This window comes from Dryobates pubescens, chromosome Z (assembly GCF_014839835.1).
Source record: "Dryobates pubescens isolate bDryPub1 chromosome Z, bDryPub1.pri, whole genome shotgun sequence".
Classification (NCBI taxonomy): Eukaryota; Metazoa; Chordata; class Aves; order Piciformes; family Picidae; genus Dryobates; species Dryobates pubescens.
In genome coordinates, this window is record NC_071657.1 from 47,395,276 (window position 1) to 47,423,214 (window position 27,939).

General features: G+C 43.0%; 1 protein-coding gene across 1 annotated transcript in view; it reads right to left on the reverse strand.

Moving 5' to 3' along the window:
* Positions 1 to 27,939, reverse strand: part of CNTLN (centlein) — a 230,655-nt gene that overhangs the window by 181,681 nt on the left and 21,035 nt on the right. The window contains exons 4-5 of the mRNA XM_054177772.1: positions 1,750 to 1,884; positions 985 to 1,164 (exon numbers count right to left, since the gene is read on the reverse strand). Of these exons, the coding sequence (XP_054033747.1) occupies positions 985 to 1,164; positions 1,750 to 1,884 (315 nt within the window). The remainder of the gene's footprint in view (positions 1 to 984; positions 1,165 to 1,749; positions 1,885 to 27,939) is intronic.

The following is a 27,939-nucleotide window of genomic DNA, read 5'->3' on the forward strand; positions in this document are numbered from 1 at the left end:
TGTCCTGAGAATTCTATAATCCTTTCATTGTAACCACTTTAAAAGCCTCAGTCTGCAAGAATTTCACTTCCCCGTTAACAGATCTGAATGAAGCTCTTTACATAGCAGTTGCATCAGCACAAAAATTGGAAGTGTCACCAGAAACACTGAACTGCCAGTACAGGAAAACAAGATGTTTCTGGGCAAGATGTTGACTAGGTAAGTTAGTACCTAAATATATGAATACATGAATATACCAGAATGTCATGTACTTTCCTAAGTATACAAGAGCACAGTGCTGTATGTGTTCACTGCCTATGTAAATAAATAGAATCTGCTTACAGAAGTCCATATAAGTAGCAATCAAACACTTTGATACCATGCTTATGCCTTATTTCTTACAGAAATTATAAAGAGCTTGCCAAGATTCACAAGCAAACAGGACAAAGTATCCTTTAAATAAAAGATACAATATTGTGTACTATGTACTCAATTATTTCCTTTTTTCATTTTATCATAAATGGTGAAAATAATTTATAATATATGATATGCAATAATAAGGCCTCTGATAGAATGGAGCCCTCTGGAGGCCGGGACACCATTTATTCAAAACTGCAGTTAAAATTTTAAAGTGTTTTTCCAAAACAGCAAGTACCAGGTCTACTGCAACCACATTATACATAAGTCAATTACACATTGAGAAAAAAATTGTGAATGACAGTACTTCTAAGCTCTTATTTTTTTACATATATGTTTTATCTTAAAACACAGTATCTTTTATTTTTTAATGATTACATTTTAAGATGACTATTTGAAGTCAGATTCCTGCTTTGCAACATCAATTTTTAAAAAGCTGTGGGTCTTAAGTGAAGGAATGCAAATTAATGCAAGTCCCTACTGGTAGTTTGAATATATAACTTGTTATTTAAAGAAAATAACTTGTAGTGAAAATGTCTGGAGAAGTTAATTCTAAAATAACATCCACGAGTCCATTCCGTTTCATACCTTTAATCTGGCATCATTGCCATATTTTTCTGTTCTCCAATGTGCCTCCTGCTTCCTCAGTTTCTCCAGGTCATTTATCAGGTCAGCACAGCATGCATTTAATCCCTTATTTTCCTCCTCCAGGTTTTTTATAACCAGTCTGTTTTGCTCTTCGTTCTTCTGTGCACACTCCTCAGTGTCCTGTAGAACAGTACCACAAGGGCCGATAAACAAAAAAAGTGAGAACTAATCAGCAAATACAAACTGTGTAGTTTTACCCTCACAGCAACTTCTATATTTGATGGCCAAGGTCACCTGTGTACTTTTATTGGCCTCTTTCATGCAGGTGGAAGGGTCATATTTTTTAACTGGATGACAGCTTTGATGAGTACACATTTGCAAAGAGCCCATTAATTGATCAAGCTGCCTTTGATGCTGTCCCCAGCTATTTTTGAGACCCACACAGACATATCCTCCTAGACCTCAGCTTTATCAATTAATAATGCCAGTCCCATCAGAATCTAATTACATGAAGCCACATCTTCACACTCCTACTTTCTTTGCTCCATTTCCATCATTAACTATTTATCTGAAAGTTATAAAGCTTGGATTCCTAGCTTTAAAGCATCTTCCTCAGAGTTGGTATGTGAGAAAATGGTAAGGTATAGCAAGGCCTAAGGCAATTTTTTCTCCAAGCTTGTCACTTTCTGTGCCACAAAGGCTGACGTTGCTTAAAGATCTACTTCAAAGCTACAGTCTTATGAAACTATGTACAAGTCAATATACCTTAAGTTCTTGGCTTTTATCTTTAAATTTCTGGTTCAAGTTACTGCATTCATTCTTCAAACGGGCATTTTCCTCATCCACAGCACTTTTTCTCTGTATTAAGTTGTTTATCTCCTGCTGCTGCCCTGTGAGTCTCTATTTTTAAAAATTGAAAAAAAAATGTTTAAACTGTTAATAGAGAAAAAGCAACACTGAAAGAACATGCATGTACTGCATTGTAGACCGATGAAATGTAGCAATCTGGTATGCATAGGCATTATCTTAATTTCATTTGTACTAATTATATACAAAACTGCATGACTGTAACAACACAACAACATAAATCAGGAACTGAATACCTTGCTGCTACTAAACAAAACAGTCCACAAATGCAGAACTGAATGGAAACTATTCAGTCAAGCTTAGACAAAAATGGTCATTTGCAGACACACTGTATTTCTGCTTAAGAATACATTATAACACTGTTTCACTTGCACTCTTACTATACCAGAAAACAAGCTAAATATTAGTGTTTGAAGATTTCCAGAATTCATGAATGCCTGAAATAAGATTAAGAAACAAGAATAAAAACCATGATTATGATACAAAATAGTTCTAAGGCTAACTGAATTTACTTCTCAGGGAAAATAATACGATCCTGGTCAACACAAACAACAGTTTAATATACCCACTGTATAGTATAATCTCACCATTGTCAAAAATACTCCATTCTCATGTCATGTGTATTAAAACACCCTCTACTCTTAAATGCTTATTAGAACTCTGCATTTTTCTTAAGAAGTCTGTTTTAATCCCACATACTGTTTTGCCCCTTCCCACTTTCCCTTCCTAAATCAAAATTGCATTCAGATGAAATGTCTTCCTAACAGTAACACTGTAACTGTAGTAGGAAACAGATGAAACTTCTATCTCAGGACATAAAATACAGCTGCTTTGCTTCTAATATACAAGCTAAATGAAATGTTTTGAGAAACAATAAAACTTCCAACAGCAGGGTATACTTTTTGATTATTTTACAATATTGCTGGTAACATACATATAGGTTTTCAACCTCCAAATGGTTAAATCCGATTCATATATATGTCAGACAAGAAAAAAAAATGAAACCATGCTGGAGAAAAAACATGTTAAACTATGCATTTGAAGTCACATTAAACAGCCATTTATGTTAACTCTATACATAACAATTAGGGGAAAAAAAGTAACTGTCATCACTGAACTCAAATTTACTCACAGGAAGAAACACAGGTATTATATCTCACCTGTTATTATATTAATGGAGACTATTCTCCCCACATACTCTGTACTTGTGTGTTGCAGTTTGAGCTGGGTGCCCCCCTGGTGTGTTCACTTCCTGTGTCCAGAAGTCCAGCCCAGAGGGATGGACGCAGGAAATTGTGTGTATTTCCTACCATGATTCTTTGCACCACTATAAGATCCAGTGCGGGGTCTAGCACTTTCTCTTTTCTTCCTCCTCCGTCAGCCAGTAACTGGGGGAGATGTCTGCTGGCTTTGGGCCTGGCTAGGCCCAAGGCCACGGGGGGATGGGCAGTCTCAGGCCTGGCCAGCTGAGACTAGCCCAGCAGAGGGAGGGGGAAGAAGGAGCCCTGAGGGTCTCGGGTGTACCCTCAGGTGGGGATGGGATGCCTCTGGGTCTGCTTTGGGATCTTTCTTTGTCACTGCGCTTTGGGTTTTCTGTAACATTCACTGCTTTCTATTTAAACTTTCATCACTTTTGCAATCCGTTTGTCTGAGTGTTTTATTCCTGCCCGTGGTGGGGAGACAGGGGGCTGCCTCAACCCAGCACATTGTGAGACCCCAATAGAGTACTGTCCAGGTCTGGCAAGGTCAGCATAAGAGGGGCATCAAACTACAGGAATGGGTCCAGTGGATGGCCATGAAGATGGGCAGAGGGCTGGAGCACCTCCACTATGGGCCAGGCTGCAAGAGTTGATTTTGTTCAGCCTGGAGAAAAGAAGGCTCCAGGGAGACCTTATAGCATTCTTGCAGTACCTAAAGGGCCTACAAGAAAGCCAGGAAGTGACTTTTTACAAGGGCTTGTAGTGATAGGATGAGGGGCAACAGTTTTAAACTTGAGAAAGGTGGAAGGGAAGAAATTGTGTACAGTGAGGGTGGTGAGACACTGAAACAAGTTGCTCAGAGAGGCAACTACTCTAAAGCTGTTCAAGGTCAGACTGGATGAGACCTTGAGCAGCCTGGTCTAGTGGAAGGTGTCCCTGATTATGGCAGGTTGGGGTTGGAATCCTCTAAACCCTTCCAACCCAAAGCATCCTATGAATCTATGAATTACAGGGAGCAGCCCTGCATATGAAGCAAGCGGCACTGGGGTAACCAGGACTTGTGCCACATACTGAACAGTGTCAATATGCTGCTATTCAGAGCACCCACAATGCAGAATGAAACTGTTTACAAAGTGGTAACCAAAGAAGGATGGGGCAATTCTGAGTCTGAGCAGCAGTCTGAGCTCAGTTTTTCAAGGTATGTACACTCTTCTCCCTACTCTGCACAATTACTGAGCACGAAGTAAACCTCTGCCCCTTCCACAGCACTATGTTGACAGCTAGCTTAACAGCTGATAAACTACTTTTCCCAGTGTCATCAGTTAAATTATATGAAAAGCAACAATGTCACATATTTGGTTATAAGACTACGGTTGGCAGAAATAATTTCTTTATGAATCATTATTTAAAGTACTAGTAATCTAGTATGAAAGACATATGAAAAATACATTTGAAGATGTGCAGTAAAATTAATCTATGTATTTAGCAAATGTCTTATTTACTATTGACTATTTATTTGTGTGAATTGCCCTTTTAACTTTGTTGTATTTAAAATGCTGTTTAACCAGTAACAATATGAAGTCTACAGTGTACTCGTTTAATATTATCACAGTATCACAGTATCACCAAGGTTGGAAGAGACCTCAAAGATCAAGTCCAACCTGTCACCACAGACCTCATGACTAGACCATGGCACTAAGCGCCACGTCCAATCCCCTCTTAAACACTTCCAGGGACAGTGACTCCACCACCTCCCTGGGCAGCCCATTCCAATGGCAAACGAGTCTCGCAGTGAAGAATGTCCTCCTCACCTCAAGCCTAAACTTCCCCCGGTGCAGCCTGAGACTGTGTCCTCTTGTTCTGGTGCTGGTTGCTAGAGAGAAGAGACCAACTCCCTCCTGGCTACAACCCCCCTTCAGGTAGTTGTAGACAGCAATGAAGTCTTCCCTGAGCCTCCTCTTCTCCAGGCTAAACAATCCCAGCTCCCTCAGCCTCTCCTCATAGGGCTTGTGCTCCAGACCTCTCAGCAGACTTGTTGTTCTTCTCTGGACACGTTCAAGAGTCTCGATGTCCTTCTTAAACTGAGGGGCCCAGAACTGGACACAGGACTCAAGGTGTGGCGTAACCAGTGCAGAGTACAGGGGCAGAATGACCTCCCTGCTCCTGCTGGCCACACTATTCTTGATACACCTGGGCACACTGCTGTTAAGGCGGCTGTCAATCAGCACCCCCAGGTCCCTCTCTGTTTGGCAGCTGTCCTGCCAGTCCGACCCCAGCTTGTAGTTCTGCATGGGGTTGTGGAGGCCAAAATGCAGCACCCGGCACTTGGATTTGTTGAATGCCATCATGCTGGACTCTGCCCATCTGTCCAGTCGGTAGAGGTCCCTCTGCAGAGCCCTTCTATCCTCTAACTGATCAACAATTGCTCCCAACTTGGTGTCATCTGCAGACTTACTGATGATGGACTCAATTCCCTCATCCAGATCATCAATAAAGATATTGAACAGGACTGGGCCCAGCACTGATCCCTGGGGGACACCACTAGTAACTGGCCGCCAGCTGGATGTGGCACCATTCACCACCACTCTCTGGGCTCGACCCTCCAGCCAGTTCCTAACCGAGCACAGAGTGCTCCTGTCCAAGCCACGAGCTGACATCTTAGACAGCAGTTTGTGGTGCGGGCCTTGATGATGTCCAGGTAGACTACATCCACAGGCCTCCCCACGTCCACCAGACGGGTCACCTGATCATAGAAGGAGATCAGGTTGGAGAGGCAGGACCTGCCCTTCGTAAATCCACGTTGGCTGGACCTGAGCCCTTGGCCATCCTTCAGGTGCGCAGTTATTGCCACCAGGATAATTTGCTCCATCACTTTCCCTGGCACTGAGGTCAGGCTGACTGGCCTGGAGTTTCTGGGTTCCTCCATCTGACCCTTCTTGTGGATGGGGATCACATTGGCCAGTTTCCAGTCATCTGGGACCGGTGAGCCAGGACTGGTGGAAAATGATGGAGAGCGGCTTGGCCAGCTCATCTGCCAGCTCTCTCAGCACCCTAGGATGGATCCCATCCGGTCCCATGGACTTGTGAGTATCCAAGTGGCTCAGCAGGTCCTGAACTAATTCCTCATGGATTTCCGGGGCAATACACTGCTCCCTGACCCTATCATCCAGCTCAGGAGGCCACTTGTCCTGAACTCCTCCTGCCTTACTGTTAAAGATTGAGGGAAAGAAGGTATTCAGGACCTCAGCCTTATCCTTATCTTCAGTTATAGTGTTCCCCTCCAGGCCCAATAAGGAATGGAGGTTCTTCTTGCCCCTCTTTTTAGCTTTAATATATTGGTAAAAATGCTGTTTATTATCTTTCACAGAGGTGGCCAGTTTAAGTTCTAACTGGGCCTTTTCCTCTCTAATTTTTCTCCTATATAATCTGACAACATCCTTAAACATATCACGAGAAGCCTTCCCGTCCTTCCAAAGGCGATACAGCTTCTTTTTTCCTCTTAATTCCTTCAGGAGCTGCTTGGTTATCCAGGCCGGTCACCTTCCCCGCTGGCTCATCATATAAGGAACGGACAATGAAATTAAGACACCTCTTCATAACTAAGGACCCCCCTCTTCCCTATTTTGAACTATCAGATTCCAGGCAAAATTTTCATTATTTAAACCAGAAAATATTCTGTCTTTAGATACATTACAACAGTTATAACAACAAATTGTGGCTGGCAGAGAATATTTATTTGCACCTCTAAAAGGTATGACTGTGCATTAGTATGCTTCCACCTTCTCATTCCCCAGGTCCTCATAGAATCTGAGTAAGTGGCTCCTTCAATTCTCCCTTTCAGCTATTTAACATCTATCAAGACAAGGTCCCTATTTGAAAAAAAAAAAGAACTCAGAAATTCTATCTATCTGATAGCCTATTGGCTCTAATAGAATTAAAAATTCTGAAACACAAGCTTTCAGAAAATCTCAAACTACAGCTCCAGCTTTTCAAAGCATTTAGTTTTTGAGTACACATTAATACTTCATTTCATTACACACTATGTGGAAACTGGTAAGCATACATGTATTTGTGAAGTGAAATCAAGTAATTTTGGGTCCTGTTCGGAATGGGATATTTTCCCACAATTTGGAGGATGATTGGTGACATGAATGGAGGATGAAGGTTAAAAAAGTTTAAGAAGCTATTTCAAACATTTGCTCTGCATTGCTGAGATTAAATCTTAAACTCAAATAAACTAATTAATTTGCATAATTCACAGGATAATCAGACAGATTATCCTGAACTATACTTGCATACTAATATTTAACCCAACAACTGACCCTCTTAAGACTTTAGATCGAGCAAAAGGCAAATACACCACATTAATCCCTAAGCAGCAAACTCATCTGAGTCATCTACAAAGTCATCTACTGCACCAGTAGTAAAACTTTACTTAGGTAACTTATACCTGTGTGGAAAAAATACTGTTCTGTTCTCAAAACACTTTTCTTGGGTACCACTTTGTATGCTCTTATCTTTTCCCCTAAATGAATTGAACTTTTACTCTCATATCTGGTCATTTCACATGTTTATAAAGGGAAAAAACCAGCAGTATTACTCAGGAGCTGTCACCACGTAGAAATAAGGTGCATACAGAAGAAATTCTGAGGTACAGACAGTTAAGTAAATGTCATCTGCCTTTGCCTGTGCTGCTGTTTTTGCACTTTGCTTCTTCAACCTATGAATTACCTTATATAACAAGGGGAAGAGAGTAAAGTCTGAATTCTTACAGCAGAGAATACAAGCAGTCTATGATGATTTAATCCACCTGTATTAACAAAAGCTCAGCTAACTCAGTCAGGGAAGCCGCTACCTAAAGCCGCTACTTGCTTAATTTGGGCTGTGTTTGAATTTACAGAAGGTTTAACAGAAGCTGACAGGATTTGAGGCAAAGCAGCTGTTGCAGAGGCACTTCCGGTCCTGACAATGAAGAAGGAAATAGTTTTGCCTCTGTAATGGCTGCCGAGGACATTGCAGCCGACATCTTAGATGCTGCCACTGCTCCTGGCTGATTGCCAGACTTGCTGATAGCCCCATTCAGAGATGCCTTACCGATAGCTTCTCCCAATCTGCTTCTGACTGCTTTTCCTATGTCCTCATCACTAGAAATCTCTGGATTTGAGTTAGAACTGCTTCTCCTATGTCTAAGTCTGTGTTTAAAAATGCTCTTGCAGAGCAGAGCCATTAACAAGAACACATTAATTATTACCAACAGCAGGATCGATCACAGAGAAGCTGAATTTTATAGTTAAACCAAAGGTACAATTTATACATCAGATATCTCCCAAGTTTATCAAACAGAAATCTGATAATATTTTGGAAACAGCCACACTTAAAGCAGAAAAGATCAGATGCAACAGAATACAAAATAACTTCATGTTTGCGCCCCTAATTTTAGCAGAAACAAATCAAGCAATCCTGCCCCACGTTGGGCGCCAATTGTTTTGTGTAATGTGATGGTTTAACCCACCCACATTAACAAAAGCTCAGCTAACTCAGTCAGGGAAGCAAAATGGAAAGCTGTATTATACAAGAAACAACTACACTCTACAATGGAATGCAATGAATATGTACAAATATGCAGTATTTACAATATTATACATATATTTACAAAGAAAACATCATGGAAATCCTCCTTGTCCCGGAGAACACTGCCTTGCTTCCCCCTAATCTCTCCCTCCCATTTTTCCTCTGGTTAATTAGAAGAAAAGAGAAAAGGAGAAATGTTATAGAAGGGTTTTTTAGTTAGCTCAAAGCATTGTTAAGAAGGTAGTAATGCTTTTTTGCAAAGTTAGCTGATAAGAGTCTCTTTCCAGTGAAGCAGACATGCCAGCAGAAAAAGAGAGAATCAGAGAAGAATGTGAGATATTGCTAGGGTACATCTCACATCTGACCAATGAAATTTGTTTAGAATAATCTCTTGTTTTCCTTTTTACACCCAACTGTGGATTTGTTTGTACTTCTCCAGTCCCCTGCTCGAAAATTGCAGCTATCTTTTTAAAGGCACAGCCTAAAACTGTCACACAGTCTTCCCAAAAGATTACCCTACCCTGGCAGTCAAGTGAAACAGGAGAAAAAACCCATACCTGATCAACACAGGAGGGAACCTGACACTTGAGGAATTAATCTGTTCCCACAGTATCAACTGTTCCTGTCTAGACACCATAAAAGATAAGCTAATGCCACACAAGAACAATTTCAAATTACATTTTGCATTGGCTGCAGTTGTACTTCTTTGAAAACAATACGACAGACCAACATTCAAGGGGCTTCTGACAGCTTGGTGCTCAGGAGTTAAAAAAACCCTCACATAACTAAGATAACTAAAGCATACTTCCAAAGGCTCTTCCATGTACAAGTTTCCAAATACAACAAGTGAATTTCCACTAATGAAAACCAAAGGAATCTCATTTTACGCTTTTGTTTAGCTGTGAAGAATAGAGTATCACAGTATACTGCTGGAGCCCAGAGAGTTCTAGGCAACAATAAGTACAAAGAAACACTATGACATAATGGAGCACATCTTTTAATGTTTAAGACTACTGTCATCCCAGAATTAATTTTTATCCTTTTCCATGGCATCTCCTTAGTTACAAACACTTCTTTTTTCCTTCCTTAAAAGTGTAAAATTGTTTACCGTCAAAAGAACATTTTAATAACTACCTTCATTGTGCATATCGAGAGGAACCAAAATCACATGTTGAGCTAGATCAAGAAAATCAGCTATGAAAACTACAGATCAAAACTGAATGGGGAAAATAATCCTGTTTTGTCTAGGATCTTAAAACTTCATGAGTCTTTCCATAGCAAAAGGATGTTATAATTATCTGTCAATATTCCATGTAAATAGGTAACGAAACGTTTTTTAATTAAAATTAATTTTGATTCCCTGTGAATCTAGAGAGTACACTACTATATAAAGACAGTCAAAGTGGCAGCAAAAACCTAAATCTTCAACACTAGGAAGTCTATTTCCAAAAAGAATATGAGTCAGGATGCAACTCCCAGAAGATATGAGAGGTCTGATGTTGCAAACATAATCACTGAGCTTCCAATCTACAGTGAAAGATTTGTTTTAATCCACTACATGAGACAACAGCTGCAGAGGCTATTACTGCATTAAGTGTTACCCAAAATTTTGAAGTGGAGGGGAAAAAATACCCAAAACATTCATAGTTCTGCAGTTCAACATTTGATCAGACTGCACTACAGAATCAGTATTGCATATCTGCCTCTACAAAGGTTCATGAAAAGTAAGAGGAAACGGTATTTCATATCAAGAAGTTAACTCATATACATACTGATAGTTCATCAAAATATCCCTAAAAATCATTCTAGCAGAAATGCGAACCTGACACATTTATCCCATGTATCCTTCATTGCTGCCACTAACAATACAGAAATGCAACAATATACCTTGTTCTGTCATTGGCTGCTGAAGCACTTAATGAAAAAGCTTGTCTCTGCATTGCAATATTAAACATGTCCACCTACATATGCAACAAAGCGATGTACATTTGATTTCCAGCATCAAAAGGAGCAGAGTAACACATAAACATTATATTCTGTGCTTTCTTCATTACATTCTTTATCAGAACCTTTTACTGTGAAGTAGTATAGTCCACACAAGTAAAAACAAATACAAAAGAAAAAACAATTAACAAAAGAGATGCTTTATCTTTCATCTCATGACTATTCATTAGATTAATTATTTTCAGATGTAAAATGAACAGAAGTTCTTTGTAAATAATCCATGAAAAGCTAACCATATGTTATAGAAGTCATCTGCTGTGTTTTGCAGCCTGCACAGTGTCCTTTCACAGCCACGACACTAGCTAGGTACACTATAAAACACAAGTTAATTTTAAATCCATACTGCTCCAAAAGTACAATGCCAACAGTGCTACCTTTTTGTACAGTATCTTCTCAAAGGAAGTCTGTACTCACAGTTAACTATTCAACTTATAATTGAAAGAAACTTATAAAGAAAGAAAAAACATGAAGAACAGCAACTAATATATAATAGATTAACTCATTTATCTCATACATATTTCATTACTAATTTCTATTTTTCACACTAGCCCTTACACTGTAAAAATCTTAACCACACGGAGAGGAGAATTGAGGTGGGGGAAACTCACTTGATCCTCCTTATCCTGTCCTATTCCATGTTTTCCAGGACTTCCTGATAGTAAACAAATTAAGGAATTCCTTCTAAGAAAAAGAAGTATGAAGCTGCAAGCAGGCATCTGCAAACTCATTCCCAAAACAAATGACCATTTCTGAATGTCTGTTTCTATCAATAATAGATGTGAAATAAAATACAGTAACTTAAAGTTGTATACAGGATAAACCTCTTAAAACATTGTTCATTCAAATGTGCTTACCTGCTGTTTCTGTGACAAGGGAAAAGGGCAACTCTTTTTTGCAGGAGAAAGAAAAGAAAATTAAGATTCTTTTGAAGTTCTTGGTTAACAGGATCAAGTAAAACGGTTATACAAAGAAGCAGACCAGAAACATGAGCAGCTGATTTCATCCTGCAGTTAGGGTACATGAACTTACTCCTCTATCAGTAGTCGGCCTTGCTTCTGAATTGTTACTTGCCCCATAGATAAAACTAGGGTCTAATAATTCCAATTGCCCTTTTTGGGCTTGTCTGATGTGTTTAATTTGGTATCTTCAGTAAAGTTTGACATCTTAATAACACTACTTGTCTTGTCAGAATCTTTCAGTATTTGAATATGTGGTGGAAATAAACTGTTACTTCAAGTTGTACAAGAGTCAGTTTTGCAACTAGCACCTCACTTTCACTAGCAGCAAAGGAACCATCATCTCCAGCCAGTGATCTGCTAAGTAGGTCACAACAACGAAACTTTTTGTGATGAGCAGCATCCCATTCCACTGAAGCTTACATCTACACTGCAGTGCATTCTCTCATCCACTAAAAACAAAGGTCCACTACTCTCTTCATTTCTTATAATACCCTACAAACCTTTATATACCTTCTGCTGCACACACATAGTGCAAGCATTGCCAGCAGCTGCATTACTGCACTGATAAGGTGTCATACTTATGGATAGTAATTATTAAATATTATTAATAATTATTATTTGTTAATATAAAAATCGTTAATAACCTCTTAACAGTAATATATGCAGATTCTACTGTGCGGTCATGGATATAGCCTCCATAAACTAAACATAAACAGTTTAATAATTTTGAACCAAATTAGAAAACTACGTAACAGTTATTCAGAAGAACCAAGAGTGCAATTCTGCTGCTTGTCCACCAGGGGATGACTCGACGAGACACCGGGAAGCCTTGTTACAGCAGGAAAGTTATGATGTAGTTACCATCACAGAAACGTGGCGGAATGACTCACATGACTGGAGCACTGTAAATGATGGCTACAGGCTCTTCAGGAGAGACAGGAGAGGGAGAAGGGGTGGAGGGGTGGCCCTGTACATCAGGGAGGGAACAGATGCCATGAAACTAGAGATTAAGGATGATCAAGTTGAGTGCCTGTGGGTGAGAATTAGAGGGAAGGCCAAGAGCTGACATCCTGGTTGGAGTCTATTATAGACCACCCAACCAGGATGAAGAGGCTTGACCTTCTTTTTACAAGCAGAGAAGGGCTCATGGGAGATGTGGTGGCTGGAGGATGTCTGGGGTCCAGTGACCATGAAATAAGTGGGTTTTCAATATGCAGTCAAGCTGAGAGGGGCAGCAAAAAAACCTCCACTCTGGACTGAGGGCTGGACCTACTTCAAGAAAGAATTCTTGAAGGCACAGGAACAGGTGTGCCAATGTGCCGGAAGATGACCCATTAGGGTAGACAGCCAGCCTGGATGGCCAATGAACTTCTGAATGAATTAAGGGGAAAAAAGAGGGTGCATCATCTTTGGAAGAAAGGTGAGGTAACCCATAGAATGTTTAAGAATGTTTCTAGGACAAAAATTAGAGAGGCAGAAGCCAATTTAGAGCTTAGACTGGCCTCTGCTGTGAAGGACAACAAAAAAATCCTTCTATAAATATATTCATAGCAAGAGGAGGGGCAAGGACAATCTCCACTCCTTAATGGACATGGAGGGGAACATTATAACTAAAGATGAGGGAAAGGCAGAGTTACTTAACACCTTCTTTGCCTCAATTTTTAATGGCAGGACAGGTTGTCTGCTGGACAACTGGCCTCTTGAGCTGGCAGACGGAGTCAGGGAGCAGTACAGTGCCCCTGTGATCCAGCAGAAAGTAGTTAGAGATCTGCTCAGCCACATGGATCCCCACAAGTCCATGGGATTGGATGGAATCCATCCTAGGATGTTGAGAGAGCTGGCAGATGAGCTCATCAAGCTGCTTTCCTGGACTGGAGAGCTCCCAGATGACTGGAAGGTATCCAACATGATGCCCATCCACAAAAAGGGCCAGAAGGAGGAACTAGGGAATTCCAGGCCTGTCAGCCTAACCTCAGTGCCAAGCAAGATTATGGAACAGGTCATCTTGAGTGCAACCTCACTGCACTTAAAGGATGGCCAAGGGATCAGACCCAGCCAGCATGGATTTAGGAAGCGCAGGTCCTGCCTGACCAACCTGATCTCCTTCTCGGATCAGGTGACCCATCTGGTGGATGTGGGGAAGGCTGTGTATGTAGTCCATCTGGACTTCAGCAAGGCCTTTGACACAGTTCCCCACAGTAAACTCCTGGCCAAGCTGTCAGCCTGTGGCTTGGACAGGAGCACTCTGTGTTGGGTTAGGAACTGGCTGGAGGGTCGAGCCCAGAGAGTGGCCTGCATCAGGAACAGTGTGGCAAGCAGGAGCAGGGAGGTGATTCTCCCCCTGTACGCTGCACTGGTTAGGCCACACCTTGAGTCCTGTGTCCAGTTCTGGGCCCCTCAGTTTAGGAAAGATGTTGACTTGCTGTAATGTCTCCAGAGAAGACCAACAAAGCTGCTGAGAGGCCTGGAGCACAAGCCCTATGAGGCGAGGCTAAGAGAGCTAGGGTTGCTTAGCCTGGAGAAAAGGAAGCTCAGGGCAGACCTTCTTGCTGTCTACCTGAAGGGAGGTTGTAGCCAGGTGGGGGTTGGTCTCTTCTCCCAGGCAACCACCAACAGAACAAGAGGACACAGTCTCAAGCTGCACCAGGGGAGGTTTAGGCTGGATGTTAGGAAGAAATTTGTCACAGAGAGACTGGCCATTGGAATGGTCTGCCCAGGGAGGTGGTGGAGTCACCATCACTGGATGTTTTTAGGAAGCGACTGGATGGGGCACTTAGTGCCATGGTTTAGTTGATTAGATGGTGTTGGGTGATAAGTTGGACTTTGATGATCTCAAAGGTCTTTTCCAACCTGGTTAATTCTAGTCTAGTCTAGTCTATTCCATTCTATTCTGTTCTATTCTATCCTAGCTTATATATGTAGTTGGGTTGTACTGGCAAAGGAATTGCTAAAAAAGAGTATAAAACACAGCCAATCCAAGCAATAGTGACTCTCTCTCAAGCCAAGAACTTCAGTTGGACCTGCTGGGGACTTCTGCTTCTGTTAGTTTGCTACTTCTTCTGTCAAAGGCTTCAGTGTAGGATTGCTGCAAGGGACACGCTCAGGACTTCTGCTATCTGCTTCATCTGTTAAGGGATCCTGGAGTACTTCTGTAAGCGGGACTCAGACTCTGTAATGCTGGGGATTCTACAATGAAGCAATAAAGGACTTCTGGGGAGAACTGAGATTCTCTGCTCTCTGCAATTCTGAAATCTCATTGCTACATGGCAAGGGGGTTCGTGCCTTCATTCATCACCCAATGGTAGCCTATACAGGTTAGAAAAACAACACTTAGATGAAGAATAAAATCCAGCTTCACGCTCTTAAAACTACACTGACTTACTAATTGTGAAGAAATTGTGTCATTAAAGCAACCTGAGCAAATACTGAATATGGTTAAGAAATACATCTCTTCTACAGTAAAAACAGTTTCCAATGACTTTAGAAATAATTTTTAACTCAAGAAAAAAAGGCAACTCTATTGTACCACTAATTGGCTACATAACTATTCTTACCTAGATTAAACAAGAAACTTCCCAAACTAGACTCCCGCTCGCCAGAGGATGAATGAAATCATGAAGATCCATTCATTCCAAGCTTGAATATTAAGCTTTGTAACATAAGCTTCTTCAAATCAGTGGAATGAATAGAGAACAAGAACCATCGCATTTCTTTACTTACTGTACTTTTTCCTGTCTAATCCAAGTGCAGCTATCATTTCAGGCTATTTTTTGTAGAAACACTACTGAGTATACAAAAGCTGATAACGGAGATCCAGAAACTTTAGCAAACTTCAGGCATCACTACACAGGCAAACTAATGAAAAGGTGAAGCCTGGACTTAAAGCCACACAGTATAAACTCTCAAAATTGCTGGCTTTTTGTGGATTAAGTAGGAACCCTTCCTCAAAACGAAATAAGCTATCTCAAAGAAACACATTTTTAACCTGCAGAAAAATTACTCCTACAGGGAATTCATACAAAACTACTAATGAGCAGTAAAGGTACACTGCAATTTACAGTCTATTAATTACTTCAGATAACAAGCAGGTATTAGCCATAGTCATCATACCACCTACCTCAGGTAGCTTTCCACCAATAAACCAGAATCAGCAACTTTTAATTATTTAATGTATTTTCCTCTCCATTGTTCTCACTCAGAACAACTCCTTAAGAAGATTTCTCTTACTTAATTTTATGAGGAAATGACAAGCGGAAAAGCACAAAGATATATGCAATGCAATTCAAAATGGCTACATAAAACAGACTTCATCTCTGAGGGCTAATCTCTCTTCAAAGATACAATTTGAGTAGTATTATCTTTCTAAACGGAAAAAGTGACACTATCCTTAGATATTATTTGTCTGCAGTATCTACAAATCATTCACTGCAGAAACTTTTCTTTTCAGCAAAAAGTTTATACACTTCACATTCTTATCACTACTAACACATTCACCCAAACTCCTTATTACCAAAATTATCTTCATGTTATTCATTACACAAGAATAATCAAGATTATATGCTACTGGAAATAAAGTGTTTAGATGACAATAATGTGTGTATACATTTGTCTTAACTTAGTAACAGTGCTATATTACAAAGAAAAAAATACAGTAAGGTGAAAGTACCAAAGTTAAGAAAAATTTATTACCATTAATTAATGCTTGAAGGTAGAATTATGCTTCTTTCAATTGAACCCATTAAAGAGGCTTTAATATAGATTTACACAGCAAGGTGAAGATTTTCAAGCGCAGATAATGAGGCAAGCTAGTACTGTTTTAACCTCTCTGGAGTATAATCAGTTGATAAGGTTTTGAAATGTTACAAGGTCTAGGACAAGAAGATTAGCTTTAGTTTCTCCAGATCAAAATTGAAACCTAATTAATTAACAATGTTATAGAAGACAGAAAAGCTTTACTGCTACTTCTACATGTCTTTAATCACATGTTTTAAGGAAAACAGGTAAAGATATATTAATTGTGGCATGAATGGCAGAAGACTGAGCTCCCTGGTCTGACATTATCCTCTAAACTAACTATTTGAGTTGATAAAACAGCATTTTTCAAAAAAACATCCCTCACCTTATTTTAAAAGAAAAAAAAAAACAAAACAAAAAGAAAGAAAGAAAGAAAGAAAAAAGGACCTATTAGAGACATGCACAAATACAATCAATTAAATACATCAGGTGGGAAACTTCTCCAAAGAACGGGGAGAATGAAAAAAGCCCCCTGAAGTGGTCAGCCTTCAGAAGAACAACTAAATTCTAGAATAGTGATTTATGCACTCACTTAAAGGCAGCAGTTAGAAATTCCTTTCCTTGAAAAAGACAGAGAAATTTTGTATATATGGCAAGGATACATAACTACTGAGGAAAGAGTTTAGAGCCATTTCAAATGTCAGATGAAGCATACATGTGATTATGAAGACCAAAAGTTAGCAATCAACCACTTAGAAAGAACTAAAACAAAAAAAAGAGAGGAACAAGAGAAAACAATGCTTTTTATGGAATTTAAGTGCACTGATAGATTCTAAAAGAGCCAACAGGTCAATTCATGGAGCTGGGGCTGGTGCCATAGACAGGGCTTTGGGTTCTACAATCATGGCTTGGTTTACAAGGCACCAGAGCTGAAAACAACTTATGGGACACACTTGTCCCAGAGGGGGAAAAGGATCCTGGGACAGGAATTGGCAGGGCTCATTGATAGGGCTTTAAACTAGATTTGAAGGGGGAAGGGGTTAACAGTCTCCTGCTGGCCTATGACAAACAGAGGGGCAGCTCACCAGAGGCAGAGGGATGCAGGGCTGGTAAGGGCTCTCAACTTGCTGCCCTGAGGCAAGCCATGAGTGATGCACCAGGACATTCTGTGGAAACCAAGGGGAATTGGCACAAGAGGACGACAGGGCCAGCCCAGCTGAAGTGCTTCTATGTGAATGTGTGCAGCTTGGGCAACAAACAGGATGAATTAAGGGCCACTGTGCTGCTGGGATGCCATGACATAGTGGCTATTACTGAAACTTGGTGGGATGATTCCCATGACTGGAACGTAGAGATAGACGGGTATAAGCTCGTTAGGAAGGATAAGCAGGGAAGGAGAGGAGGAGGTGTTGCCCTCTATGTCAATAACCAGCTGGAATCAGTGGAGCTCCACCTGGGGAGAGATGATGAGCTGGTTGAGAGTGTATGGGTTAAAATTAAAGGCAAGACAGGGGAAGGAGATATTACTATAGAGGTCCCCAACAGGCCACATGACCAGCAGAACCAAGCAGATGAGGCCCTCCACAGGCAAATACAAGTGGCTTCCAGGTCACAAGCCCTGGTCCTCATGGGTAATTTCAACCACCCTGACATCTGCTGGAGGGACAACACAGCAAGGCACCAGCAATCCAGGATGTTCCTGGATTTCATAGATGACAACTTCCTCCTCCAAATGGTAGAGGAACCAACAAGAAAAGGTGCTATGCTGGACCTTGTTCTCACCAACAGGGAAGGGCTGGTAACCAGTGTGAGGTTCAGAGGCAGCCTTGGCTGCAATGACCATGAAGCAGTTGAATTTAAGATCCTCAGGGCAATCAGGAGGATGTATTCTAAGCTTACGACCCTAGACTTTAAGCATGCAGACTTTGATCGCTTCAGGGATCTGATAGCCAAAGTGTCATGGGGTAAAGTCCTAGAGGGAAGAGGGACACAAGACAGATGGTCAGTATTCAAGGACCACCTCCTCTGTGTACCAACAAAGAGAAAAGCAGGAAAGAATACTGGGAGGCCTGCCTGGATGAGCAAGGAGCTGCTGGACACACTATCACTTAAAAGGAAACTCTACAGGAAGTGGAGGGAAGGACAGCTAGAGCAGGGGGTATATAAGGAAGCAGCCTGAGCACCAAGAGATCTGGTTAGGAAAGCCAAAGCAGAGTTTGAATTGAATCTAGCCAGGGAGGTTAAAGGGAACACTAAGAATTTCTACAGGTATATTAATGGCAAGAAGAAGACTAGGGAAGGTGTGGGCCCCCTCAGAAATGAAACTGGTGAAATGGTCACAAGTGATGTGGAAAAGGCTGAGGTACTCAATAACTTCTTTACCTCAGTCGTCACTGCAAGGGCCTCCAGCCACACTCCTGATGTTATGGAAGACAATGTCAGGGACGGGGAAGAAGAACTGCCCATCAAAAGTGAAGATCAGGTTCATGACCACCTTAAGAACCTGAAAGTGTTCAAGTCCATGGGACCCGACGGGATACACCCACGGGTACTGAGAGAACTGGCAGATGAGGTTGCTAAACCCCTCTCTATTATATTCCCAAAGTCATGGCAGTCTGGGGAAGTCCCCACAGACTGGAAAAGGGGAAACATTACTGCCATTTTCAAAAAGGGTAAGAAGGAGGAGCCTGGGAACTACAGGCCAGTCAGTCTCACCTCTGTGCCCAGAAATATCATGGAGCAGATCCTCCTGGAGGCACTACTGACTCAGAAGAATAGTGAAGAGGTGATTTGGAACAGTCAGCATGTCTTCACCAAGGGCAAATCCTGCCTGACCAACCTGGTGGCCTTCTATGAACAGGTGATGAAATTAATAGATGAGGGGCGAGCAACTGATGTCATTTACCTGGACCTGAGCAAAGCCTTCGACACTGTCCCACACCACATCCTGGTCTCCAAACTAGTGACACATGGGTTTGATGGCTGGACTACTAGATGGATAAAGAACTGGCTTGATGGCCACACCCAGAGTGGCTGTCAATGGGTCCATGTCCCAGTGGAGGCCAGTGACAAGTGGAGTCCCTCAGGATCAGTCCTGGGACCAGTCTTGTTCAACATCTTTGTCGGTGACATGGACAGTGGCATTGAGTGCACCCTCAGCAAGTTTGCTGATGACACCAAGCTGTGTGGTGCAGCAGACACGCTGGAGGGCAGGGATGCCATCCAGAGGGACCTTGAGAGGCTGGAGAGGTGGGCACAAGCCAACCTCATGAGGTTCAACAAGACCAAGTGCACGGTCCTGCATCTGGATCAAGACAACCCCAGGCACAAATCCAGGCTGGGCAGTGACTGGCTGGAAAGCAGCCCGGAGGAGAGACACTTGGGGGTGCTGGTGGACGAGAAGCTCAACATGAGCTCTCAATGTGCACTTGAAGCCCGGAAAGCCAATCAGATCCTGGGCTGCATCAAGAGAAGTGTGGCCAGCAGGTCAAGGGAGGTGATTCTCCCCCTCTACTCAGCTCTGGTCAGACCCCACCTGGATTACTGCCTCCAGTTCTAGAGCCCCTATTACAAGAGGGATATGGACGTGCTGGAACGTGTCCAGAGAAGGGCCACGAGGATGATCAGAGGGCTGGAGCACCTCTCCTCTGAGGACAGACTGAAGGAGTTGGGGCTGTTGAGTCTGGAGAAGAGAAGGCTCCGAGGTGACCTAATTGTGGCCTTCCAGTATCTGAAGGGGGCCTACAAGAAGGCTGGGGAGGGACTTCTCAGGGCATCAGGTAGTGATAGGACTAGGGGGAATGGAATGAAGCTGGAGGTGGGGAGATTCAAGTTGGATGTGAGGAGGAAGTTCTTCACCATGAGAGTGGTGAAGCCCTGGAATGGGTTGTCCAGGGAGGTGGTTGAGGCGCCATCCCTGGATGTGTTTAAGACCAGACTGGATGAGGCTGTGGCCATCCTGATCCAGTGTGGTGTGTCCCTGCCCATGGCAGGGGGGTTGGAACTAGATGATCCTTGAGGTCCCTTCCAACCCTGACTGATACTATGATACTATAAAAACCAAAAACTTGTGATGGCTTACACCCATCCTGAAAATGGAGGGGGTGGAGGGGTTGAGAGAGCCCTGCTCTCCCTGGAGTGGGGTTTTCCCCTGGGAAACTGAGTCAGTCTGTTCCACTCCCCCTCCCTGTCCAGCAAAGATACAAAGAGGAGGGTACAACAACCATTGGTCTCCCTTTTGCTTCTGCCTCACTGGGATGAATGTTGTTGTTACTCAAAGCATTATAAAGGTGTAGAATTAGAGGGAAGAGAAAAGGGAGAGAGAAGGGAGAAAGAAGAGAAAGGAAAGACATGAGAATAGAGAGGGAAGGGAAGGGAAGGGAAGGGAAGGGAAGGGAAGGGAAGGGAAGGGAAGGGAAGGGAAGGGAAGGGAAGGGAAGGGAAGGGAAGGGAAGGGAAGGGAAGGGAAGGGAAGGGAAGGGAAGGGAAGGGAAGGGAAGGGAAGGGAAGGGAAGGGAAGGGAAGGGAAGGGAAGGGAAGGGAAGGGAAGGGAAGGGAAGGGAAGGGAAGGGAAGGGAAGGGAAGGGAAGGGAAGGGGAGGGGAGGGGAGGGAAGGGAAGGGAAGGGAAGGGAAGGGAAGGGAAGGGAAGGGAAGGGGAGGGAAGGGGAGGGGAGGGAAGGGGAGGGGAGGGGAGGGGAGGGGAGGGGAGGGGAGGGGAGGGGAGGGGAGGGGAGGGGAGGGGAGGGGAGGGGAGGGGAGGGGAGGGGAGGGGAGGGGAGGGGAGGGGAGGGGAGGGGAGGGGACAAGACCAGGTTGGAAGAGACCTTCAAGATTGTGTCCAACCTATCATCCAACACTACCCAACCAACTAAACCATGCAACCAAGCACCCTGTCAAGTCTCCTCCTGAACACCTCCAATGATGGTGACTCTACCACCTCCTCGGGCAGCCCATTCCAGTGGGAAATCACTCTCTCTGTGTAAAACTTCCTCCTAACCTCCAGCCTACACCTCCCCTGGTGCAGCCTGAGACTGTGTCCTCTTGTTCTGGTACTGGTTGCCTGGGAGAAGAGACCAACCTCTGCCTTTCTACAACCCTCCTTCAGGTAGTTGCAGACGGCAATAAGGTCACCCCTGAGTCTCCTCTTCTCCAGGCTAAGCAACCCCAGCTCCCTCAGCCTCTCCTCATAGGGCTTGTGTTCCAAGCCCCTCACCAACTTTGTTGCCCTTCTCTGGACACACTCCAGCAAGTCAACATCCTTCCTAAACTGAGGAGCCCATGCTGCTGGCTTCCTGGTTCTCTGCCCCATGGTCCGGCCTGGTCTTTCTCTCTGCTGCATATATGTTTCTCCAAAGGACTGCTGAACCCTTCCTGTTATTGTTTAAAATATATATATATATAAAAAATACATATGTATATGTTTTAAAGAAGATTTTACCTGTCTACTTCCAAACTGACTCCAAATTATTTCATGGTAGACTTACCTCCTCCCTTTTTTTCTTATCCCACTTTCTTTCTGTTGTTTTTTTTTTGTTGGTTTTTTTTTTCCCCCTTCCCTTATCTCTCCCTGTTCTTTCCCATTTTTTTTCTCTATCAGGAAAGATGAAGGGGGAGCAGGGAAGGGACTCTCAGTCTTGACCCCCATCTGAGCTCTTGTATTCCAGTTAAGGCTCAAACCACCACAATACTTTGGTGCTCCAACGTGTGGCTTGGAAATTAATATTCTCTTTGGAAAGTAATACTTTGTTTGAAATACTTTGTTTGAAAGAAAGGGACTGGAAGTAGAGATGTTAATTTTGAAAAATCTGGTGTGCCAAGTTTTTGCATGGGTGTTTGGCTGGATCTTTTGGACCCATATCTACAAATTAATAACTTACCATGCAGTGTGGTTAATGATAGAGACGCTGCTCAACTGGATAAAAACTTTACCAATGCAGTTGGGTATGTACCTCTTGAATTCTTTGAATTTTACTGGCAGTGGTTAATTTCTCTAAAATAGAAAATTTTCCTGAAGTGAGCTATGAAACTAATGGTGCAGATAAAAATGTCTCTGATGAAAAATTGTCTTACATTACAATATGCCCTATGTGCTTAAATATAATCCTTATAGGGGCATTTGCTGTGACCCTGTTGGGTGGGCGAAGGGCTAACCCATTAAGAACTCTTTGCAGAGGGATAAGGCAGTCTTTCGTAAGCTCTAACAACCGGGAGGGTGTGTGTGCTGTGAGCACTACAAGCACTGTGTAAACACAAAAAGGGAAGGGTTGAATTGTAGTGACTGCTGCCCAGCAAAAAGGGCCGCCCTATCTCAGCCTGAGTCCCAGGCACAAGGGTTTGCCTCACCACCAGCAGTTCCACACTTAAACCCCTGATGCTCCTGCCCATGCAGTTTCCCTAGCAGCTGTCACCATGTGCAGGAAAAGGAGGCAAAAATCATCTCCAAACAAAACACGGATGGTGAGGAAGGCACGTCGGCAGGGCCTAGCATGTCACAGAATTCACTGGTGTATGAGGATGACTCGGATCAAGAAATAATAACTGTTACATCTCCACCCAGAAAGGAATTAAGGCAACCTCATCTGGATTATGCACAGAAAGAGGGTGAGACAATACTAAGATGGGCCCTGGGATGGTGGGACGAAGGGGTGGACACGATGGACCTGGATAAGAGGGAGGCGAAGCTTTTAGGCTCCCTGACTTGTGCTTCTGGAAAGAAGCACGAACTTCGCTTGGAAGCTGAACTGTGTTTCAGTTTTGCCCAGACAGGACAACAAAGACCCCTCGCTGCTTCAGCATTGTAAAGCCCAGAGGACAAACACGCATCTTGCCGGGCTGAGAGGTGAAACCCCAGAGTTGCTGAGTCCCCGGGACAGTTTCGTTTGACTGGAGCAAGGAGCAAGTGCTGCTACAAAGGATTACAGCCAAGAAACCTCCTCTCTACAAGGCTTTCAGCTACAAATCTTTTGGGAATAAAGCCTGCCTCAGCAATAAGCTGCAGACACCAACAGAAAGTGAAACGGTGATCCTGTAGCTTCCACGTGGTCAACGCCATCTTGGTTTGTCTAGATCTTAACGTGCGCCACAAGGTATCAGGATCAGTGAGTAATTACATTATCTGATTTTTATAAGCATCTATTGAAGGTCTGTTGCCCTAGGGAATTCTGGAGTTCCCCCCCTCATTGTGGGCAATCGCCGGCTTCATTGCCGAGGTTCCTTTTCTTTACAGTTTAAAGTGCTGTTAGTTTCTGGATTTTTGTACATATTAAATTGCTACTTGTTCCTGCTGGTGAGGTATCTGTTCCACAACCGAACACCTCGAACCTGTAAATAGGTTTTAATTAGTTGTTACTTTTTTTTTTTTTGCGGTATTTTTATGATTAATAATTAATATTTTAATTAATCGCCCTGCTTATTGAACATTAAAATATCGTTTTATAGACCCCCCCCACTACACATAAAGAACTGGTACCGCTCAAATGATAACCCTGCCCAATTAGATAGACAGCTATGAAACAGAGCATTCGGTATCTGAGACAGATGGCTGTGCTGGAAATAATTTATGGAGATGGCCAGCTCCTCTCAGACCCAGATAAGGTGCCCATGAGATGGTCCTTCATAAACAAATTCACCCAGGGGGCCCCTCAAAAACATGCTCACACATTAGGAGGGATACTCCTGACTGAACAGGATGGAAGTCCTAAAACTGTCTGTGAGTTTGCCAATGACTTAAGGGAATATGAGGACAGTGCAAATCAAAACCCCATAATCTCAGTCATAGAAAAATCTCGTCAAAGAGATTAAGGCCTCCTTGTCTGAACTGAAAAAAGGGAACAATACCTCTTTTTCCCCTTCCCCTTCTCCTTCACAATGGGTCCATATTTCAGCAATCAGGAATAGGTGACCTTCCCGTAGGAGATTGCCCCAAGACAATTGGGGGATGCCAAGGGGGTCTCTGTGGAGGATCCTCTGTGACCATGGAGAGAACATGGACAGCTGGCATGGCCAACCCACCTCTGCCCTCTGGAACGGAGTGCGGGAGCTGCAAGGTGGCCACAATGGGGATAACTTGTCCAGAAGGGCTGCCCCAGTTTCTGGGAGTGGTCCCTCTCTCACTCAAGAGACCCTTCTTTTAGTTAACACAGGACCCTGTGACAAGTGTGGGCATCGCCGCCAGCATTAGAGGTGCTCTACCTCCAGCCAGGTGGAGGCCAGGGACAACAGAGTGTACTGGGATGTCTATGTGAAATGGCCTGGCACTTCAGAAGCCCTGAAGTACTGAGCTCTGGTGGACTCAGGGGCCCAGTGCACCCTGATACCATCGAGGTACAAAGGGGCTGAGCCTATAAGTATTCAGGGAGTCACAGGGGGCTCAAAAGATTTGACTATACTGTAGGCTGAGATAAACCTGACCAGGAATGAATGGGGAAAGCACAACATAGTAACTGCTCCAGATGCACCTTACATTCTTGGCACTGACCTTCTGCAGGAGGGATGATTCAAGGACCCTAAGAGGCACAAGTGGGCATTTGGAGTAGCAGCTGTAGAGACTGCAGGCAAAGAACAGCTGTCTACCATGCCTGAGCTGTTGGATGACCCCTCTGCAGTGGGCAGCCATAAGATGCAGGATTTGAAGTTACCTATTGCCCCTCACATAGTGCAATACAGGACCAACAGAGACTCTCTGCACCCCACACACCATCTGAGCTCTTAAATCCCAGTTAAGGCTCAAACCACCAAAAACCCAAACAAAGTAGGGACTTTAATAAATACTATATTTGTTTGACACTTTGAATGGCATATTTTAAAATGTTCCACATTATTTCATTTTTAAAATATTTAACACAATATGCATTTTTGTGATAAACTCCAAGCAAGAAAAAGTATTCTTATGCATTTATCTAAAACTGAATATTACTGATCCACAGATTGCAGTGATTTGGAAGGGACCTTCAAAGCTCATCATGTCCAACCCACCACTGTAATTTGGAAGGATGTACAATAGACTGAAGTCATACTAAAGCACATGAAAGTTCAATATACATGCTGTGTTACAAAGATACTAGGCAGCAGAAGTTTTGCAAATCTGTGACTTACTCATTTTTACCTTTAAACACACAAATACTATTTTCATTAATATTTGAGCACTTTTTCCCCTGTTCAGGTTGTACAAGAGTAATTAAAGACCATATTACTTCCCAGACATAAGTTTCTAATTTTCAGTAACATCCATTGAAATGGAAATCCTTCAAAGAGTTGAAATACCTCACTGCAGACAAAGGTAACTTAGGTCTCAGTACTAAATAACAACATGCACCTCACCTAGAGTGTGGAGAATATGACTTCTTATTGACAGTAATTTAGAAAGAGCTCTTAAGTTTGTCAGCCAAGTGTAAGCAGAATACAAGAGAAGAAAGATTACCTCATGCTCTCCTTCTAGGGTTTAGTTGTTGGTTCTGACAGCAGTATCATCTTACACATATCGAATTATAAGTCATTTATTTACCTTCTTCCTGACTCAGCATGGATTCATACAATTAAATTATTTGGTAGCCACTTAAAAAATCCTAGTAAATAAATACCCTACTACAAATGACACTGCTGCAACTGGTATCGCTTGCATGATTCATGAAGAGGAAGGGAAAATGAACAGTGGATAATCTTACCTTCATAGAAGTAACAAATTGGTGGACTGCAATGAACAGCATTGAAGTCTTTCTGTCTATACTTTACAGAAATGAACGTTCATTGCCATTAGTGTCAAAACTCACAGTTTCATATGAAACCTATCTGCATTCTACTTACAAAAATAACGTTTTCTCCTTTAAGAACAAAAAAACAAATCCAGAAAAGATAAACTAAACTAGAACGTTCCCTTACCACATTGTTCTTCATACCATCTCCAGTCTTTGATTACCAAACCACAAAAACCACTCCAAAAACTCAGAAATTATGCCCTTGTTGTTTCAATCCTACACCACAACGCATGGATCATGGGGAATGAGCAAGAAAAGCTGAAGATATGCGTGTGCCCAGCAACTGATGTCCTTCTCATCACTGAGATATGGTGGGATGGCTCTCATGACTGGAGGTTAGTGTTGTGAATATGCCCTCAGAAAATGAGCGGCAGATATACCAACGAAAATATATGTTAAATTTATTTTATATATATATATACAAACTCTGTAATGGGGTATTTACAGTCACCCTTCACAGGTATCAATATCCAGTCAGTGAAACAATCTTTACAGAATGTTTAAATATGGGCAATTGAATAAAACAATTCACAGAACTTAGAATCGAAACTAATTCAGAAAGCGGCGGGGGGAGGGGTTGGTCGGCGACCGGTAACCCTCCACTTGTAGAAATCCAAATGCTACCCTAACTGAAAACTCTATAAAGAAAGGCTTGACTTACAAGCTGAGAACTTCGTGAGGTCTCCCCTTAATAATATTTACAGTCCAGAAACGTGGCACGGATGTGCCGTAAGACGGAGACAGGAAATGGCGCTGGCCGCGTGGCTGCACAGCGTGGCTGCTGCTTCTCCCAGGACACAAAGGTCTCCTGCTCGAGGGGGGGCTGTGGCAGGTCAGCGACGTTGGTTCACACGGGCTACTGGCGTTCCTCCTGCAGCAATGGATCGTGCAGTGGTCGATCCCATGGGGTACTGTCCACGGCACCGCACGCAGCTGGGTGACAGTGGCAAAGGAGCGTGAGGCCTCTTGGGGCACTGGCTTGAGTCTCGGGCAAGGTAGACCACGGCAGCACGGGCATGCACTCACAGGCTCCAACACTATGTGGGGGGGGGCTCATTTACCAAACGACCCCTATTTACCATTTGCCCCAGTGAATACTGGCCCAATGAGCATTCTGTTGCTAACGCAAGATTAACCAATGGACTAACACCTACCAAATATGGTGTAAGTATATGCTATACCCAGGCTGTTTACCTGGACTCAGTGGCACCAGAATCCTCCCTGTTGCCCCCAGAAAGGAGGGGTAAACAAAGGAGGGTTAACACTCAGAGGAGTATGTTCCAGAAATGTTTGGGGCACAATCCTGACCACAAGCATCCTTCACTACAGTTAGGAATGGATGCTTACAAGCTCCTCAGGAAAGACAGGCAGGGGAAAAGAGAGGGGAGACAGATAGAAGGGGGCATTGCCCTTCACTGGGGATGGTTGAAGGACTGACAGAAAGCTTAAGGGTGACAGTTAAAGGGAAATCAAAGGAAGGAGAAATCACAGTGGGGATCTGCTACAGGCCACCTGACTAGGAAGACCAAGTGGATGAGGCCCTCTATAAACAGGTAGGAGCAACTTTATGTTCACAAGCCTTCATTCTTATGGGAGATTTAAACCACCTTGGTATCTGTTGGAGGGACAACACAGCATCAGTCTAAGAGGCTCCTGGAATGCACTGATGATAACTTCCTCCTCCAAGTGGCGAAGAAACCCACAACAAAAGTTGCTATGCTAGACCTTGTACATACCAACAAGGCAGGGCTAGTAAGTGAAACTTGAGACCAGCCTTGGCTGCAGCAATCATGAAATGGTAAAGATCCTTAGAGCATCAAAGAGGATGCATAGCAAGCTCACTACTCTGGACTTCAGAGAGCAGACTT